Below are 19,204 nucleotides of genomic sequence, written 5' to 3'. Positions count from 1 at the left end.
ACCACGGCATTTATTTCAGCATTTATTTGTTCATTTATTTCTGTATTCTATTGTTTAGTCCTCATTCCTCATTATACAGTTGTTTATTTATTTACTGACACTTGTCATTTGTCGTCCTCCATATATTCCAGCACCATGCGGCAAAGATTGAGTAAAAAATGAAAAGTAGTGTTTTTATTCTCAAATAAACTATTAAACGTGTGGCTTTGAGAAATGAGACCTTTCACAGAATGGCAGCCGACATACATTCAGTCTAAAAACATTTTCATTTCACAGAGAAGAATTCGAGCTCACTGCATTCTGCGCCGCTCACAGAAATGACACGCTAATATCTCATCTCAAATCTTCAAACAAATACTGACGATCACTCGTGTTCAAAGCAATAATGGAGGCTATTTCCTGTACGAGCAGGCGTCAGGTGAAGTGTTGGAGAACTACATACAAGACAACACACAGGTGGCTGTAAAGAGAAGTCAAACACACACTTTCATACAGTATTAATCTGAGACAAGTGAGCCGGCCTCCATTAGTCCCTGTTAGCTCACATCTGTTTGATCTCTCACATCTTTCTGTGTGTGCATGTTTTATGACCCTGGAGAGCAGCTCTTCACATTGTTTACACACAACAGGTAGAATAAACAGTGTTACTGCTCATATTAGACACAGTACGTGTAAGTATGCACGTGTGTCGAGGGGCAGGCAGCATAATGAGTCACGTCTCTGCGATCTGCGTCATGAGGGGACAGGGACAAGAGGACTGCAAAGTATGTGGCCACAAGTATGAGGACAGCTGAATGTGACGTGTGAACACCTCATTCTGAAAATATGGCCATTAATGTGATGCTGTAAAGGTCTCTGTTCTTCTTGGGAGGCTTTTCCCAACACTTTGGAGGCTGAATGAGGGGATTTACACTCATTCATTCACAAGAGCATTAGGCCGTGTTCAGATCCGATTCATTTGAATGAGGCCATCTGCAGCAGGGGTTAACATTTTTTCAGGAATCCTGTGGTTCACATCCCGCATGATGGGAGCAGGGCGGGATAAGAATTCTAATAAAAATAGGTCTGTTTTTATGATTAAATATACAGCTCTATTATGAATGAATGCATTTTTGTTTATTTTGAATAATGGCCTCGAGGTTGAATACGGCCACGTTTACATCCATGTCTGTGAAAACATGGATGCTTCACACACATCTTCAACCTGACAACACAGAAGATCTATACAATCAGCACAGTTTCAAGATGGACGCCCAAGATTAGTGTCACCAATTCACTATCTGACCAAATGTCTCCCCTTCTGTTCCTGAGATATGATGCTGATGGCTAGAAAAGTGTTTTCATAGAATATTATGATGTCATAGTGAGGTTGCCCTTTGACCTTTTGGATATTAAATGTCATCATTTATCCTGTTAGACATTTGTGTGAAATTTTATCATAGTTCGTGTAGGAATTCTTGAGTTAGCCACATGTTTAGTGAAGTCAAAGTGACCTTTGACCACCAAATTCTAATCAGTTCATCTTCGACTCAAAGTGGACGTTTGTGCCACATTTGAAGAAATGCCCTCAGGATGTTCTTGAGATACAGAGTTCACGAAAATGCGACAAATTAGGTCCAAGTAGCCTTGACCTTTTACCTTTCTTCTTTAATCAAACTCCCTCAAAGTGTTCTTGAGATATCATGTTCACGAGAATGAGACAGATGCAAGGTCACAGTGACCTTGATCTTTGACCACCAAAATCCATCAGTTCATCTTTGACTCAAAGTGGATGTTTTTGCCAAATAAAAAAAATTAAAAATAAAAAAACCTCAAGGCATTCTTGAGATACAGAGTTCACGAGGTTGAGACAGGTGCAAGGTCACAGTGAACTTGATCATTGACCACCAAAATCCATCAGTTCATCTTTGACTCACAGTGGACGTTTGTGCCACATTTGACAAAATGCCCTCAGGATGTTCTTGAGATAAAGAGTTCACGAAAATGCGACAAATTAGGTCACAGTAGCCTTGACCTTTCACCTTTGACCTTTAATCAAACTCCCTCAGTGTTCTTGAGATATCAAGTTCACAAGAATGAGACAGATGCAAGGTCACAGTGACCTTGATCTTTGACCACCAAAATCCATCAGTTCATCCTTGACTCAAAGAGGATATTTGTGCCAAATTTAAAAAAAAATAAAAATAAAAAGAACAAAACCCTCAAGGCATTCTTGAGCTACTGCATTAACAAGAATGAGACAGACAAGATCACAGTGACCTTGACCTTTGACCTACGACCACCAAAATCTTATCAGTTTATCCTTGGTTCAAAGCGGATGCTCGTGCCCAATTTAAAAAAAAAAAAAAAAAAAAAATCTATATCCCTAGAAGCATTCTTGAGATGTCGCCTTCATGAGAAGGAGACAGATGAGGTCACAGTGACCTTGACTTTTTTCCTATGGCCACCAGAATCTAATCAATTCATCGCTAAATCTTGTGTTTAATCTTGTGCCAAATTTGAAAAAAATCCCCCCGGACTTTAAGATTTTTTTCTCAAGACGGCCGGAAAAAACATAACGCCTTGGCTATCACTGAACAGAGGCGTAAAAATCTGGATCAAATTACTGAGTTTTTCTAAAAAGTTCTTGGACCCCTTGAAATGGTTTTGCACTGGCACAGCCTACACTGGTTTTAAAAGTATCTGTGGACACAAGGGGTGTCAAAGTTTTGGTCATATAGTTGAAATCAATAGATCCCAACTTAGGGTTCAGGACCCCAAAAGTGGTCACAAGTTAAATCCGATTATAAACCGGATAGGAAAACAGAATAAAACATATTTGTGCCACACAAAGTTATGTCCTTTTCTCCCCTCTTATCTTATTTCTGAATTATTGTTGCCTACACATTTTCCTTTTTAAAAGTCCATACTAGTCAGACTTCTAGTCTTCTCCGTAGTTCTTCAGACCACATTTGACATCTGAATACAAATAGCGGGTCGTTCAGTCCACACACCTACGCAGGAAGTTGGACGACGTTCCACTTTCATCTAACATCTCTGCCAGAAGAGGAAGCAAACTAACTGATGCTACTAATACTCACATTATTTTCCCTTAGCATACTGAATAAATATCATCCGTTTGTTTTTCATATTTTTTAGTCTTTTTTTTATAAACAAAAAGAAGTTGATTTAATTTTCACAGCATCAGTGCAGCTTTGTTGATTCACCGCGACCATGGAAACGATGATGGACGCAGACATTAATGTTTCCTTTCTCAGAAAAGATCTGTTTACTTTTCTGATAATGACAACACTGATAAATGTTCAGACGAGCTTAATATCTATTTGTGAGGCTTTGTTTGTGCAATTTGGCGCTCTGATTTGGCACTTATTCTTACTCTAATGATCAGAGGCATGAATCACGACTTTGATCCACGGGAGGAAAAATAAAGGGGAGATGGAGTGATGTGAGCAGAGCATCTTGTGTAGAGCAGACTGAGGGATGGAGGAGAGGTGGAGGCTGGAGTAGTGATGGAGAGAGCAGCACCGAGGCGAGGCGAAGTTAAGTAGCAAATCTGGAGAGGCAGATAGCGAGGCCTGGCCACACTACAGTCGCTCTCCATCCCTCTCTCCTTCTTCTTCCTCCCCCTCTTTCTGCCTGTCTGTCTGTCTCCCTCCTCCCCTTTAAGTGTCCCATAAATTACCCCCCTATTCCTCCATCTCTAAGTGATCCACTGGCAGGCTGCCCAACCTGGCTGGGAGAAAGAGAGGAAGATATGAAGAGTAGCGGCGAGAGAAAGAGGGAATACTACAGAGAGCGATTGGAACATGAAAGTGGTGGGAAGCGGGAGAGGAAACAAGGGCTGGAAATATGTGGGAAAAAGAGATTTGGAGTGAGAACGGAGGAGCGAGACACATGAAAGTGACGGCAGGGAAAATGTGTGCGACTGCAGATTTCTGCTGATTTTTCCAGGACGGCCGACGTGACTGAGCAGAACACCTCAATCCCTGGCAGAGGCAACCATTTATCCACAGTGTTTCCTCCTCACAAAGGAGAACATCTCTCCCCTCTTAGTCTCTCCTCTCTCCTCCCGGAACAATACGTAGCGGGACGAGAAAGATGACAGGGAGAGAGAGAGGGGAAAACATACTCAGCTAACTCGATTTACTCGCACTCCTCCTCTGTCACAGGCTTCTCCTCCTCGTATCTGTCTATCAGACTAACTGCTTATCTCAGCGGCGAGGCAAAGTGAAGACGTCTAATCTGAGCTCGTAGCATCAGCTGCTGTTCTTATGATGCAGGGTCGTTTCAAAGTGACAAGCAGGCCGCCTTTGATTTGAGATGTGAATGTCAGAATGTGAGTGAAATCAATTTCGAGGCAGACGGATTTTGTGCTAGTAAAGGATCCAGATGCAGGCGAGAGCTACAACTGACAACTGAGAGCTTTCAGTTCTCACATGGCACTGTTTTTTAGGGCTGCGACTCGCAGTTATCTTCGTTACTGAGTATTCTGCAGATTATTTTCTCGATTAATCGATTGGTCTAAGCCTGTTACAATATCCTGCATCGCCGTAGAGCCTACGCCGTCACCTGATGTGCACCTCCACCACCAGGAAACAAAGCTTTTATTTACTTTAATTTCACAGATGAGAAACAATAAATTGTGAAGACAATAAAGCCTCCACAAAAATAGCATTTTAAGTCTTGTGTGTGATTTATCCTGGCTTCATATGAGCAGAGGAAATCTCAGCTAGCTGCTAGGCTAATTTATACAATGTAAAATGTCATAGGCTTGAGCTAATAACGTTAGCATGTTGTATTAGTTTGGAAAACATGTTTAGTATAAGACAGTTGTTTTGTCAGTGAACCTTGTGAGTTGTAATGGAGCCAAATTATGTGACATTACCTTTGTTAAATGTTGCTGTTGTCCCTGGTTTTATATGAGTAGAGGAAAAGTCCACTAGCTGCTAGGCTAATTTATACCATGTAAAATGCCATAAGCTTGTGCTAATAACGTTAGCATGTTGTATTTGTGGGGAAAATGTGTCCAGATAAAGACAAGTGTTTGTCTGTGAATGCTGCGAGTTATAGTGAAGCTGATTTGCGTACTTGTGTTTGAAATTGTCTCTATTAAGCCACGTTTAATGTGTGTTTAATGTGTGTTTTGAATCAACTCAACAACGATCATGCAAGACAAGGAAAGCAGCAAATCCTCACATTTGAGAACCTGGACATATCACACTTTTGGCATTTTTGCTTTTAAAAAAAATGGCCTAAACGATTCATTAATTATCAAAATTACAGTTTACAAAACTAATGGGCAGATTTAGCATTAAAGTCAGGGCTGCCCCCAACTTAGAATTTTTCTAGTTGACCAACAGTTGTCATTTAGGACCATTAGTCAACTAGTCACCCCCATGTTTACGATATTAATTTAATGATTAAATTTTAAACTTTAAATTTCAGAAAACTTGTGACACAAAAAATAACTGTCTTGACGTAAGTAACCAACTGGGGAATTTCATGTAGATATCTATTAACTCAAACTTTTAATGTATCCACCTGTAGGGTCTCTTAAAATAACATGTACCTTCACAAATTCACGCAATATGAAATGCTCTCAGGCCTTAGAAGTAACACTCTGTAACTAGCGCGAGCTCATTAGCTGGACATGCTCATGTTGCACTTTCACACTTCTATTTTGGATTTAGGAGAGGTTCAGATGCAGAGTATTACTCTTGCTAGAGCCCCATGTACATCACGTCAACACGTGGAGAAATCTAAAGCTTCACAGGCCCGTTGTGCCTCATCAATTTATTTTCATTATCAATTCATATTTTTTTCCAATTCATTAGTTTTCACATTTAAGTAAACATGTATACAGAAGCTATCGGTCTTATTTTTTCTTAGTTTTATTGTCTTGTGTCAGGATAAGAGTGATAACACATGTTATAGAAGCTATTGTGCACAGACAGGCGTCCCTAGAGAGTTTGGCTTGCCCTTTGGTGTGAAAACCACTGCCTTAGAGAGACGATTTTCTTCACACTGAATACCAAAAATGACTCGAAGAGGATCCGTGTCAATTGTTTTTCAGAGTATTTTGGACAGGGCTGAAAAATGGAGAATAAAATTGACATTTTGCTCCATAAAATGTCAGAAGAAAGGGGAAAAGCGATGGTTTTCTCTGACCAACAGTCTAAAACCCAAAGATTATTAATTTAAAATAAATCAATGTGATATAAGGCTGAAACTGGCCCATATTCGGGATCTTTGCATCATAAATCAACTCAAGCTGCTGTCTTTGAAGAGCCTCTTGTATAAAGATACCTACAGTCTCTCTGCCCAGCTCTCCCTTTATAAGTACAGTCACGCTCACTGTGTTCTGGCAAAGAATCCAACAAGGAAACACGCCAACAACTGTGCTCAATATGCTTTAATAATCCCACAATACACTGATATGGGCCACAGTGGCATTTCGGGAAGAGTCCCCAGCTGCTCGCCCTCAATCAAACCTCGCCAATCTGGAGAAGTATCAGAAGAGAAATGTGGCCTGATTGCCTTGTGTGTTCATTTCCTGCTCTGGCTACTCTCATCACAGTGACACCAGCCGGGCCTCTGAGAGGCTGATGGTGCCATCTGGTGGCTGAGATGGGAACAACAAGACGAGAGGACACTTACCCATCAGAGTCGATGCTGTTTTCATGAACCATGGCTTTCAGGGCGTCAGAGTTTGCTGCAGAGGGAGAGAGAAAGTTGCACGTTTAATAGAAGAAAGGGAGAGATAAGGGTAGTGTTGGGAATTAGCGAGGAGAACGCTCCAGTGACTTCAAAAGCAGAGCGCTTATTGAAAGATGGCTGCAGCAGATTAACTCCTTAACACAATTAAACGCCACACAATCACTGTACACAAAACCCTCAGGGGAGAGTGCCTCAACAGACAAAAAAAAAACTTTTGTTGGTGCAAACAAACAGACTCTGAAAAGTTTATTCCTGTATAATGGTCAAGACTTTGACCCAGGGAAATCACATGTTCCTGTCCTGCGCATGAACTCCACAGACGTCTGCTCCCAGACGACGCAGCATCAACAAACAGACAACAGATTTACATAATTTGTTCCCAGACACAGATTTCCCCGAGGCCTGGGCCTGATGCGTTCACTGACTTCCCCATGAGCGCACTGTGTGAACACTGATAAAGGAGAAAGGGGGAGATGTACCGAGCGCTACTGAGACACGGAGATGACTCATGAAGGTGAACATGGGGGGTTTCATGTTTTGATTTCATCTAAACGTGTGACTCAAACCGCCGTCCTCCTCATCTTCCTCATATCATCAGGCACCACGGGGGGGTTACAACATCATCCTTGCTACCGGACAGATATTTTTAGCCCGTAAGTTTTATTAAACTGCGGCTGCTTTGGTCATTTTGTGTGTACAAGGCTTTTGATACTGTGGCACTGAGTGATTAAACGAAAGACTAGGTTATAGTTTTGAGTTATTAAACATGTAATATGAAACTTTTCAGCAATAAAGTCTAAAAACAACCACACCAGGGGTAGGGTAGGGAACCTGCAACTCTTTGGCCCCTCTCCAGTGACTCCCTGTGGCTTTGACAGAAAATTTTGACATTTTGTCAACTAAAATGTGCATCATACGTCTGGCCTGACACCATTTCCTCTGAAACGTCACCATCGATTGCTACAGCAGTCTTGAGTCTTCCTAGCTGGACCAGCTGTGGATTCCAAATCCAAAAAGGGAAAAGTCTCAGTGGAAAATGCTGCAAAGTTAAAGTACAAAATCATCTACTGCTGACCAGCCACCTTGTGCTAAAACACCTAAATGAATGCTCATTTAGATCCTTTAGTAATGCTGATGGGCTAAATTTGACTTCAAAGGCTGTGTTACCTTTATTTTGAGACTCAAATATGTTTTGCGGCTCCGGACAGATTTTTTTTTTCTTCTATTTCGGCCAAAAATGTTTGATAGTAACGGTTACTGACCCCTGAACTATACCAATGGGTGCGGTTACATGATGGCTTCTCATTCAGAATGACATAAACCTGAATGAAATCATTCGGAATTAAAGTCTTTCCAGGTAGTTTACATGGGAAATATTCATTCCGAATGAGGGTTTACACGGGAGATCAGGTTAATTGCCTTTTAATCACCTTTATTCGGGTATGCGCAAGGTTTGGGGCAGGGAAGGTTTCTGATTGGATAGGTGGCGGGGTGGATGTTACGTGTTTACGTTTACCAGAAGAAAACACTGTCGTCCTCGCTCCGGATAACAAGATGCGTGACGCCGCCGTTCTTAGTGCCTTTTTCCGGCTTGTTTTGCTTATATTCTTGAAACAGCAGTACGACAACAACCTTGTTCTGCTAATGCTTCGTCTGTTGAGGAGGAGAAGGAAGGTAGAAGACCGTGCTGTGGCGTATGGAGACCAGTGAGTGCAACGAGTCCGACTGCTCTATCTCAGGGCAAGGAAACGAGCATGCGCAGAGCGACCAGAGTGAACTTAAAGACGAATGAGTGTATACAGTACAGGCCAAAAGTTTGGACACACCTTCTCATTCAATGCGTTTTCTTTATTTTCATGACTATTTACATTGTAGATTCTCACTGAAGGCATCAAAACTATGAATGAACACATGTGGAGTTATGTACTTAACAAAAAAAGGTGAAATAACTGAAAACATGTTTTATATTCTAGTTTCTTCAAAATAGCCACCCTTTGCTCTGATTACTGCTTTGCACACTCTTGGCATTCTCTCCATGAGCTTCAAGAGGTAGTCACCTGAAATGGTTTCCACTTCACAGGTGTGCCTTATCAGGGTTAATTAGTGGAATTTCTTGCTTTATCAATGGGGTTGGGACCATCAGTTGTGTTGTGCAGAAGTCAGGTTAATACACAGCCGACAGCCCTATTGGACAACTGTTAAAATTCATATTATGGCAAGAACCAATCAGCTAACTAAAGAAAAACGAGTGGCCATCATTACTTTAAGAAATGAAGGTCAGTCAGTCCGGAAAATTGCAAAAACTTTAAATGTGTCCCCAAGTGGAGTCGCAAAAACCATCAAGCGCTACAACGAAACTGGCACACATGAGGACCGACCCAGGAAAGGAAGACCAAGAGTCACCTCTGCTTCTGAGGATAAGTTCATCCGAGTCACCGGCCTCAGAAATCGCAAGTTAACAGCAGCTCAGATCAGAGACCAGATGAATGCCACACAGAGTTCTAGCAGCAGACCCATCTCTAGAACAACTGTTAAGAGGAGACTGCGCCAATCAGGCCTTCATGGTCAAATAGCTGCTAGGAAACCACTGCTAAGGAGAGGCAACAAGCAGAAGAGATTTGTTTGGGCCAAGAAACACAAGGAATGGACATTAGACCAGTGGAAATCTGTGCTTTGGTCTGATGAGTCCAAATTTGAGATCTTTGGTTCCAACCGCCGTGTCTTTGTGAGACGCAGAAAAGGTGAACGGATGGATTCCACATGCCTGGTTCCCACTGTGAAGCATGGAGGAGGAGGTGTGATGGTGTGGGGGTGTTTTGCTGGTGACACTGTTGGGGATTTATTCAAAATTGAAGGCACACTGAACCAGCATGGCTACCACAGCATCCTGCAGCGACATGCCATCCCATCCGGTTTGCGTTTAGTTGGACCATCATTTATTTTTCAACAGGACAATGACCCCAAACACACCTCCAGGCTGTGTAAGGGCTATTTGACCAAGAAGGAGAGTGATGGAGTGCTGCGGCAGATGACCTGGCCTCCACAGTCACCGGACCTGAACCCAATCGAGATGGTTTGGGGTGAGCTGGACCGCAGAGTGAAGGCAAAGGGGCCAACAAGTGCTAAACACCTCTGGGAACTCCTTCAAGACTGTTGGAAAACCATTTCAGGTGACTACCTCTTGAAGCTCATGGAGAGAATGCCAAGAGTGTGCAAAGCAGTAATCAGAGCAAAGGGTGGCTATTTTGAAGAAACTAGAATATAAAACATGTTTTCAGTTATTTCACCTTTTTTTGTTAAGTACATAACTCCACATGTGTTCATTCATAGTTTTGATGCCTTCAGTGAGAATCTACAATGTAAATAGTCATGAAAATAAAGAAAACGCATTGAATGAGAAGGTGTGTCCAAACTTTTGGCCTGTACTGTACATGCACACAAAATTCTTTCATTCGGAATGACAAACGGAATAAACCACCCCCTTTAATCAGATTTAATTTACAATCTGAATGACCGTTTACATGACCACTTTATATCGGAATCCGAATCCGAATTAAAGTGGAATTAAACTGTCCATGTAAACGTACTGACTGTTACATACCAATCATTCTCAGAACCCATCGGCTGTATTCGGCGTCTGACTTCCGGCAGACGGCGAATACAGCCTCTGGGGGCAGACCCCTGATTTTTTGGCATTCTGGTTTGATTTGGGTGGAGGAGGCAAATTTCCATTTCCGACTTCCGTTTATATATAAGTAAATATGCTGAACCATTGCAATGGATTCAGAGTTTGCAGTGACGCCAATTATGTTCCGCCTTGTTAGTTCACCGCACGGACCATTTAACCTGGCAACAACTGCAGCCGGCTCAAACGTGATTGGTCAATATCACGCGGACTACAAACAGCCTACAACCGGAAACCAGGGCCCTTCCTCTCTTCTCCCGGAGGCAAGATCTCCGGGGTTTGCCTACAGACTCTACATTCACTGAATGTAGAGTCTGTATATAGGGACTATATACCAATGTATAGTTGTGTACGGACATAATTCCAAATGTTTCCAACAATATTCAAACTAAGAGAAATCTGTAATTCTAATCAAGGACATGGTCCATGTCATTTGGTCACTGTCACTTTCACGGTACAATAACTGTCTCAGAAAAAATCAAGGTTTCATAGTATCACAGTAAGGGGCTGAGCCGAATACTCGGATGAAACGAGTGTCCCGGACTTGTTTGCACTTGCACCTGAGTACAATGTACTTGTGATAACGGAAAATAGTCATTTTGGTAGCTGTGTTTAATCTATTACTCGTGATATAAAATGATCAGAAGCTCAATTCTGAGGCTGTTCTGAAAATACTTTTTTCACAGGTAATAAATATGGCTACATCTGATCAATCCTGATAAATGTCAGGCTTGAGATAACAACTTCTGATTAGGCCCAACCCACTTTAGACTTAAACCCCACCCACTTCTGGCATAAATAAATTCCAAGTACAAATACCGAGCCTTAACCCAGCGCTCCCTATTTTTTCCCCATACACAGATCATTTATTGGTTGAACAGACACAGATAACTCATTAGGGTATGAGTCTACTCACTCATACCTAATCACTGTATTACAGAATTATCATTATTATTATTCTTATCAATTAGAATAACCCTTAAGGGAATGAAAACAGAAGGGGTATTTTTGGTTGAGCAAACATTTTATTACTTGAAACAGTTTTTTAAAATGGAAGTATGCGTTAAAATTCACCTCTTTGAAAAAAAGGATTCAGGCTTTTATGTCAAAGATGTAATTACTGTCATGCTATTTTTACCTGCCTTCTGAAACATTCAATAGTAAATATTTCAACTTATCAAGAGTTGTGCTGCTAGACTTTTAACCAAAACCCTGAACAGAGAGCAAAGTAGCGTGGTTTTAGCTGCACTCCACTGGTTCCCAGTATCTTTTTCAATAGATTTAAAGGTTCTTTTACTTGTTTTTAAAGCTCTTAATAGTTTAGGACTGTCCTACACTGCAGACTCTCTGTCGTTTTATATCCGTCATGAGCTCTCAGATCTTCTACTGCTGGGTTTTTAAATACACACAAGAAAAAAGGCAGCACAACTTTTGTTAACTGTGCTCCAAATCTATGGAATATACTTCCAAAAGTTATTAGAGACAGCTGAAAACATGTTTATGGGTCTGGCTTTTAATCAATTCAAGGTTGTAGTATGACTGTGCCAGCACTGTGACACCCTTATTTTGAAATGATCTTCATGGCTGAGCAAAGACTGCCCTCTACAGACGAACACTGCTCCTCATTGTGACTTCACTGCTCTTATGTTTATTTATGCACAACTGCTGCTGCTGGACACCACTTATCATTCCTGGAAACAGCCTGTAATGAAGCTTTCAAACATTTTCTAGGTTGGATGTTTAAACAGACATTTTCACAGTCCCCTAATAGGAAATATTTTGGTCGTCAGAGTCCTGAATTGCACTACGTCTCCAGAGTGACACTGTGAGGGTGAGTCACAGTTAACGGACTCGGCAAACACTGTTACGATGAAAGCAGAGATGAGTCAGCTCAGAGCTCGCCTCTGGAGGGTGGACAGAAAAATCAAAACAGAACAATGCTGCCTTCATGTGTCACACGGCGCGTTAGTCATCTGATAAGAAGTGAAGGATGGTTTAGTCTGCAGTGGAATTCAGCTCCAGTGATCAATATTCACAGATAAGCTGTGTCTGTGCAGTTCCTGTATCTAGAAACATTATCAATATCACCTCAACAGATGTAATTATAAAGTAAATTGATCCCTATATTGTTACATCAGTGTTATATTGTCCTCATCATCTGCTATATCAGACATATTTTTATTTTCCCATAGTTTTAATGTCATGTATTTTTAATGCCTTACGATGGACACCACCAGGCAAAAGGAAACCCAGAAGACCCAAAACCACCTGGCGCAGAACTGTGACACTGCAGCTGGAAAAGATGAACGTGTCACGGGGAGAGGCGCAACATGCTGCCAAGGATTGTATGCAATGGAAAGAGCTCACTGAGGCCTTATGTCCATAGGGGATGAAGAGGAGTAAGTGAGTTCAAAGTTTGTTTAACAGGAAACAGCCCTGAAATCACCATCACCAAACCCACCAGACTCCATTTAAATAAACAGTGATTTTAGCGTGTATAGAGGCAGCGTGTTTTCACATCTAACTGAGTGAGTTAAGGGTTAATTTCAACCAAACCAGAGCTGGTGATTGTTGGGACGGTGGAAGACAAACCAAGATGGTTTTTGTGAGTTTTATTTTGTGTCTGCTGACTTTGAATAAAGTGTGTGTAATGATGATAGAATCACTGTTTATTCAAATGGACCCTGGTGGGTTGGCGATGGCGAGTTCAGGGCTGCTGCCAGTTAAACAAAAAGATTTCACTATTTAAAAAAAGCTCTATCTCTGTAGGGATCCTTTCCATAATGTTGTCAGACAACCCTTCAAGGAGAAGTCCGGTATTTTGCACTTTGAGCCCCATTTCTGGGTTGTTTATGATGAAATAGAGTGGCTCAGACCAAAATAGTGACAATTGCTCTTTTTCGGAGAATTTGTCTTTCCCCTGCCTGGCTTAACACTGCTGCCTATGGCCATGTGTGAACCTGTCCTAAAACCACCCTAAACGTTTGTTTTCAAAGCCATGAAACTCACCGAGTGGTCAGTGGTGTTTGTTGATGTTCTGACATAAAAATCGTAGCAAACTGCGGTTTCCATGATGATTTATTTGAAATTTTGTCTAATCCATTGATTTTCTATAGAAGCCTCATTGTCTGTTAGCAGTAATCCGCCACCGGAAACGGAAAGGGAGTTGTTTACAACAAGGTTGCAATAATTGTAGTCTTTTAGCTCAGCGAAAGTGCCGGCTCGACAGTGCTGTGTGCTCTCCTGGAGGAAGAACGAGAACGAACGAAAAAGTTTCGTAATAAGTTTAAACACCTGTGTAATGGATTACTCGCTTGTAAACAACCTTCGCAGTACAATGCCTTTGAACACAACGCCAACCTTCTTCTTCTCCTTCTTTTCTGTGTCCCATTACATTGCAATGGTTTCCTGCCGGTTGTCGACACCCACGTAAAGGAGCATTAGTGTTGTCACAATACCAAAATCTTTGTTTCGGTATCAATACCAATATGAATTTCGATACTTTTTGATACTCTTCTGTACTTTTCCTGAGGAAAAGTCCTTTTGGATACAAACCTTTAGAACAGTAAATAGTAGGGGTGTAACGGTACCAAAAAAATCATGGTTCGGTAAGTACCTCGGTACGGACGTCATGGTTTGGTAACTCAAATGTTCCACCAAGTTTGTGCTGTTTCGTGTTGTCTCCTTTTGTGATTCAGACTTTCTCTTGTCTTTTTTCACGTGCGCCAGCTGCGAATGTTGATACAGGTGTTGTCATACACACCACTTGTGCAATCTGTGCTCCAATAGGAACAAGAAAGGCGTTTGTGTGCATAAATGAGTAAAATAAATTAATGAATTGAATCAATTCCAAAGTACCGGTATTTTCCAAATGCAGTATAGTACTGTTTGGAATACCCTAGTACCGCGGTACTATTTTAGTACCGGTATACCGTGCAACACTAAGGAGCATTATCGCCATCAAGTGGGCTGGGCAGGGTCAAACGAACGATCAAGCGGAAGTTTACACACGGGTGTGAGGCAGCTGAAAAAACAGTTCCACAATCAAGATGAATAAACACAGAAACACGGATGGAAACCACAGTTTGCTACGATTTTTATGTCAGAACATCAACGAACACCACTGACCACTCGGTGAGTTTCATGGCTTTGAAAACGAACGTTTAGGGTGGTTTTAGGACAGGTTCACACATGGCCATAGGCAGCAGTGTTAAGCCAGGCAGGGGAAAGACAAATTCTCCGAAAAGGAGCAATTGTCAAAATGTCTTAGCCACTCTGTTTCATCATAAACAACCCAGAAATGGGGCTCAAAGTGCAAAATACCAGACTTCTCCTTTAAAGCAATCTGAGCCTGATAGCGGCAAAACAAGCACTTTTAGCGGACGGTTTGAACACAAGCTTTTACACTGCAGCCTGTTTTGCCGCTGCTCTCGCTCAATACTGGACTAATTTCAAATAATGTCGTTCTCATTAGACACGTAGGGTGTTTTCACATACAGTCCTTTTTAAACAAACCGAAATCAGTCGTCTTAAAGTGCACCAAAAAGTGGACAGAAACAGGACTTGGTTCTCTTTCTGTTCACACTATAGCCTATATATAATATATACTGACGTAATTGTTTTCTTTTTTTACTTTGACGTGGCACTGTAATGTGGTTATGAAGCCCCTCGCTTTCAGACTAGGGCTGCAACTAACGATTATTTTCTTTGTTGAATAATCTGTCGATTATTTCTTCGATTAGTCGACTAATAATTTTATCGAAAAATGTGTTAAAATTAGGGCTGACCTTCGAATCCATTTATGGACATTCGAAGCTTCGGAGCTCAGAACGAATTTAATTCGAAGGGTTTTAGTTCACCATCATGGGAGAGTGTGTAAAGCTGCCAATATCTGAACGTAACAAGGTGCAATAAGAGTATTTTGGGGTACTTTATGGTACTTTTCTATGATAAATGACTCAAACCAATTAGTCGACTACTAAAATAGTCACCGATTATTTTAATAGTCGATTAGTCATCGATTAGTCGTCTAATCGTTGCAGCCCTATTTCAGATGAACTTAAAAATAGAGGAAAACCTTGGCTAATTCCATCTGATGTGTTCTATATTCCACATCTAGAGACGTGCGGTATCTTCAGTGGACCAAACTACTCCTCGTCCTGAGTCCTTGAAAGTGTCCCAGTGCAACATAAGATCTAGAGGGCTAAATACAATGGCAAAGAGCAAGGCGAACCTGGAATACTTTGCGTTCACAGGGCACAGGTTAAGTGAACCGCACCACGGGCTTGAAGCGAACTGAACTTAGACCACCTCCCGAGATAATTCGGTTTGCTTCAGAGGGGTCTGAGTTCTCTCTCTTAAATACCCTTTAACTCCCATGAATACCCACTCTATTCTTTCGTCAGTAAATTACTTGTTCCACTGGCCTGTTGTGTCACAAGAAATATAGTTGTTCTGAACATTTTCCAAGTAAAACAACAGATTGAACTCAACACTGAACTCCTGATATCCAAGTGCCAAGACAAACCTTTTTATCAGTAACTCTTTGAACAAATACACCAGCAGTTCCTCTGCGTCACCTAAATATCAGAGCACCCTGTCGTCTACGTTTGAACCAGAGTTACGTACCGTACCTACAAATAACAGCAGTTAACCGGTTGTCAATAGAGTTTATTAGCACTGAGGGAAATTCTGTAATCTACACTGTCAGGACAGGCACGTGTGTTCATACTAATCAAGCAGACACAATACAAGCATCGATCCTTATCTCTCCTGTCGCCACTTACAAACCCAGCCGAACAAAGAGCTGCAATTACTCGGTATAATGAGAGCGCTGTGATTTATTCGAAATCAACCTCATGTTCCGGGTCTGGGAAATAATTCTGGTTTGCAGGAATAAGGAAATCAAATAACAACAATCACACTCCTGTGACCGCGATAGGAAAGAGTGACGTAATCAAACGTTTTCCCTTGAAATTCCTCTGCAGTGGCTCGACTGTCCTGACGTTGAACTTCCACGGATATCCTCGTTCCTGAGCCAATAATGCACACACACACAAACTGACACACACGTTCTTCCTGAATAGTTTGTAACAGTCTGCTTGCCAAAATATTGACAGAGTGCAGCTGTAATGACTTCATGTAGAAGGCAGAGAACAGCCAAAATGAAAATGGAGCTTCACTGGTTTATAAACGTGGCAAAATAAAGTATTTAAATGTTCGTGGGTTAGTAAAGTCGGACACTTACCTTCATTTTTCATGATGTAGCGGACGATCTGCCCAACTGTGTCGTTGTTCTCACTGAGCGTGTCATTCATGTCTGAAAGACAAGCAGACAAACACACACATAATTAGAAACACTCAACTTATTAAGTGTGTAATCGTAATAACAACATATTTCTGCAGTTTATTTATATTCCAGAGAGCAGTACAGTAAAACAAACGATATAGCCTGAGAGGATTTGTGTAAGTGTGCGCTGAGAGGCAAACACTCTTCAGGCATGGCCTCAGGGCCACATTTTACATCGTAAACACCAAACATGATACCCATAAATCATCATTGAAGAGCTGTTGTTAATGTTACAACAGGATGATGTTACTCCCAGAGGTTTGATGGTTTAACTGGAGCAGGAATGGACTCAACAAGCATGCTGTTTGCCTCGTACAACCACTACAAGCTTGGAAAGATACTGATATGATATTAACACTGTGATATGAGAGGAGATAATGTCTGGGGTGTTTGCTATGCACATACATCTTTCGTTTTTTGTCTGACTGTTGAGGCATTATCTTTAAAACTATGGGCTACTTTTGCAAAACTTCACACCAAATCAGCAAACATTATACATCTCTTGCAAAACAGCTTTTCTCTGGCATTACTGAACTCACATATCTCGAGGAGCTGCAATCTTTGCAATCTTTGTGCTTGTGCAATACTCACTTCCTGTCAACCCAGTGACATCACTCTACATCTGTCACACTGCACTTTAACTGCTGCTGCTGATGTTTGCACACTTGTTTACTGGACTTTTATAGACATTTTTACACTAAATACTGCTTATATTTTGCACTTATATTGGTTAGATTTTATTGCTGAATATATCTCTTATCGTACTTTACTCTATATTTGAATTTGTGTAGTTGTTTTTTTAATAGTATGCTTCATTTGAGGATTTTAATAAAGTTCTTGAATCTTCTTAACATATCACAGTCATTATAAAGGCTACACACACATGCTATATCTTGTTTTTTTTTCCAGGACAATCTGGACTAACCAGATTTGCCATCATTCCATGTCCTTCTATGTGCCTGTATTTTATATTAATTTTTATATCAATGAAAAAAAAAATCTGTGTAACTAAACTCTTATATTTTTACATGTATCTCAGCGTAGCAAGTTGGAAGTTGACATAATCTGCCATATCTGAAGAGGGGAGACTCTCTGGAATCTGGCAATATAAGAACCATGATGCTGGGACATTCTGTCACTTCACAGCTGTCCAAAACATGTGGTTTGTGCCAGGCGGACATGATTGCCAGTATTTTTTCATTATTGCAAGAAATTCCATTGACTCATTCACAAGTCAAAAATGTGTTTTATCTGAAAGAAACATGCAATATTTACATCTAAGATCATAGAAAAATAGTCAGCCAAGTGCAATGATGTCCTCCAAGATAATATTTGTTTTTCAGTTTCAGTTATATATTGGGGGGCATTTTGGGCATTGGGGGGGGGGGGGGGGGGGGGCATGTGTCCCCCTCAATGTATATGGTGACTACTGCCCTGTCAGCATGCATAATTAGGTTACTGTTGTCTGGGTGCGCAAAGGTGAAGTGGCTGGTCTTGTCATACAAAGTTTGATGGAGTGTCAACTGGACAATATGGAGATATTTGCATCTTGAAAGCCGGACTACAAATGTGGATAGACAGGGAGAAACACACGCAAGCCTAAGACGTGGTAAGATACGATATTCCTCACTATATGAAGTGACTGATAACAAGATCTGTATAATGGGTTGTAAAGAAATTCGTCAGGTTTTTACTTTGTAGACAATTGATCTGTATTTATAGCATGATGGGATGACAGTACAATGATGTGTGTGGTCCTGCGCTTTCATGTGATGTGCGTGGCATTTCTGTGCGAGCCTGCATTCGCGAGTAATCCATCCAAGAATAATGTGTGTGCAGAGCTGTATGAAAGCTCTGTTATACGTCATTTTATTGTAATTTTATCAATTTTTTCGCTGTGAAAACATTGGACTACCGACAAGTGCTCGGCCTTGTCGGAAAGCTACAATTCTGCTGTTTCCGCTGATATGCGTGGCTTCTCGCTTGGACACACGGTCGCAGAGAAAATCCACAGAGAAGAACAGGTGTGAATTTGGACACACTATGCGTCATTCGGGCCCCTAGTCTAAACTTCTCACTTTCAACATTTTATTGAGAACATTTAGGAACAGTGCTGCATGTTAACTTTTGTCTGCACGTTGTTTTTGTCGCCATTGTTGCTGAGTCTGAGGTGCAAGTCATGCGCTCTTACTCTGCCTTCACCTCAGGTACTGAAATTTGGCACCGTTTCATTTTAAGTGAATCGGTACTCGGTAGTACCGACGTGAATCGGTACCAAGTACAAAAAGTACCGAGTTTCGGTACCCAACCCTAGTAAAAATGAAAAAATATTGTGGCTTTTGCTTTTTCTATGCGCAGGGCAAAGCAATACAGTTGTCATACGTGTAGTAAACACACATACACACAGGTATTCTAGGGCCTGTTCTCACGCCTGGTGCAGCAATGGGTCATTG

At 41.3% G+C, this 19,204-nt stretch overlaps 1 protein-coding gene across 2 annotated transcripts in view; it reads right to left on the bottom strand.

Annotated features, from left to right (window-relative positions):
- The window catches only part of rell1 (RELT like 1), a 58,713-nt gene that overhangs the window by 14,511 nt on the left and 24,998 nt on the right, over positions 1-19,204 (bottom strand). For both annotated transcript variants that reach the window (XR_013488451.1, XM_033609803.2), the window contains exons 3-4: positions 16,650-16,721; positions 6,658-6,712 (exon numbers count right to left, since the gene is read on the bottom strand). Coding sequence is in view for 1 of the 2 variants with exons in the window: in XM_033609803.2 (XP_033465694.2) it covers positions 6,658-6,712; positions 16,650-16,721 (127 nt within the window). In the remaining variant the exon portion in view is untranslated. The remainder of the gene's footprint in view (positions 1-6,657; positions 6,713-16,649; positions 16,722-19,204) is intronic.

The sequence above is a fragment of the Epinephelus lanceolatus genome, chromosome 22 (assembly GCF_041903045.1).
Source record: "Epinephelus lanceolatus isolate andai-2023 chromosome 22, ASM4190304v1, whole genome shotgun sequence".
Classification (NCBI taxonomy): Eukaryota; Metazoa; Chordata; class Actinopteri; order Perciformes; family Serranidae; genus Epinephelus; species Epinephelus lanceolatus.
Note: the sequence above shows the minus strand (reverse complement) of the source record. Positions and strands in the feature narration are given on the sequence as shown.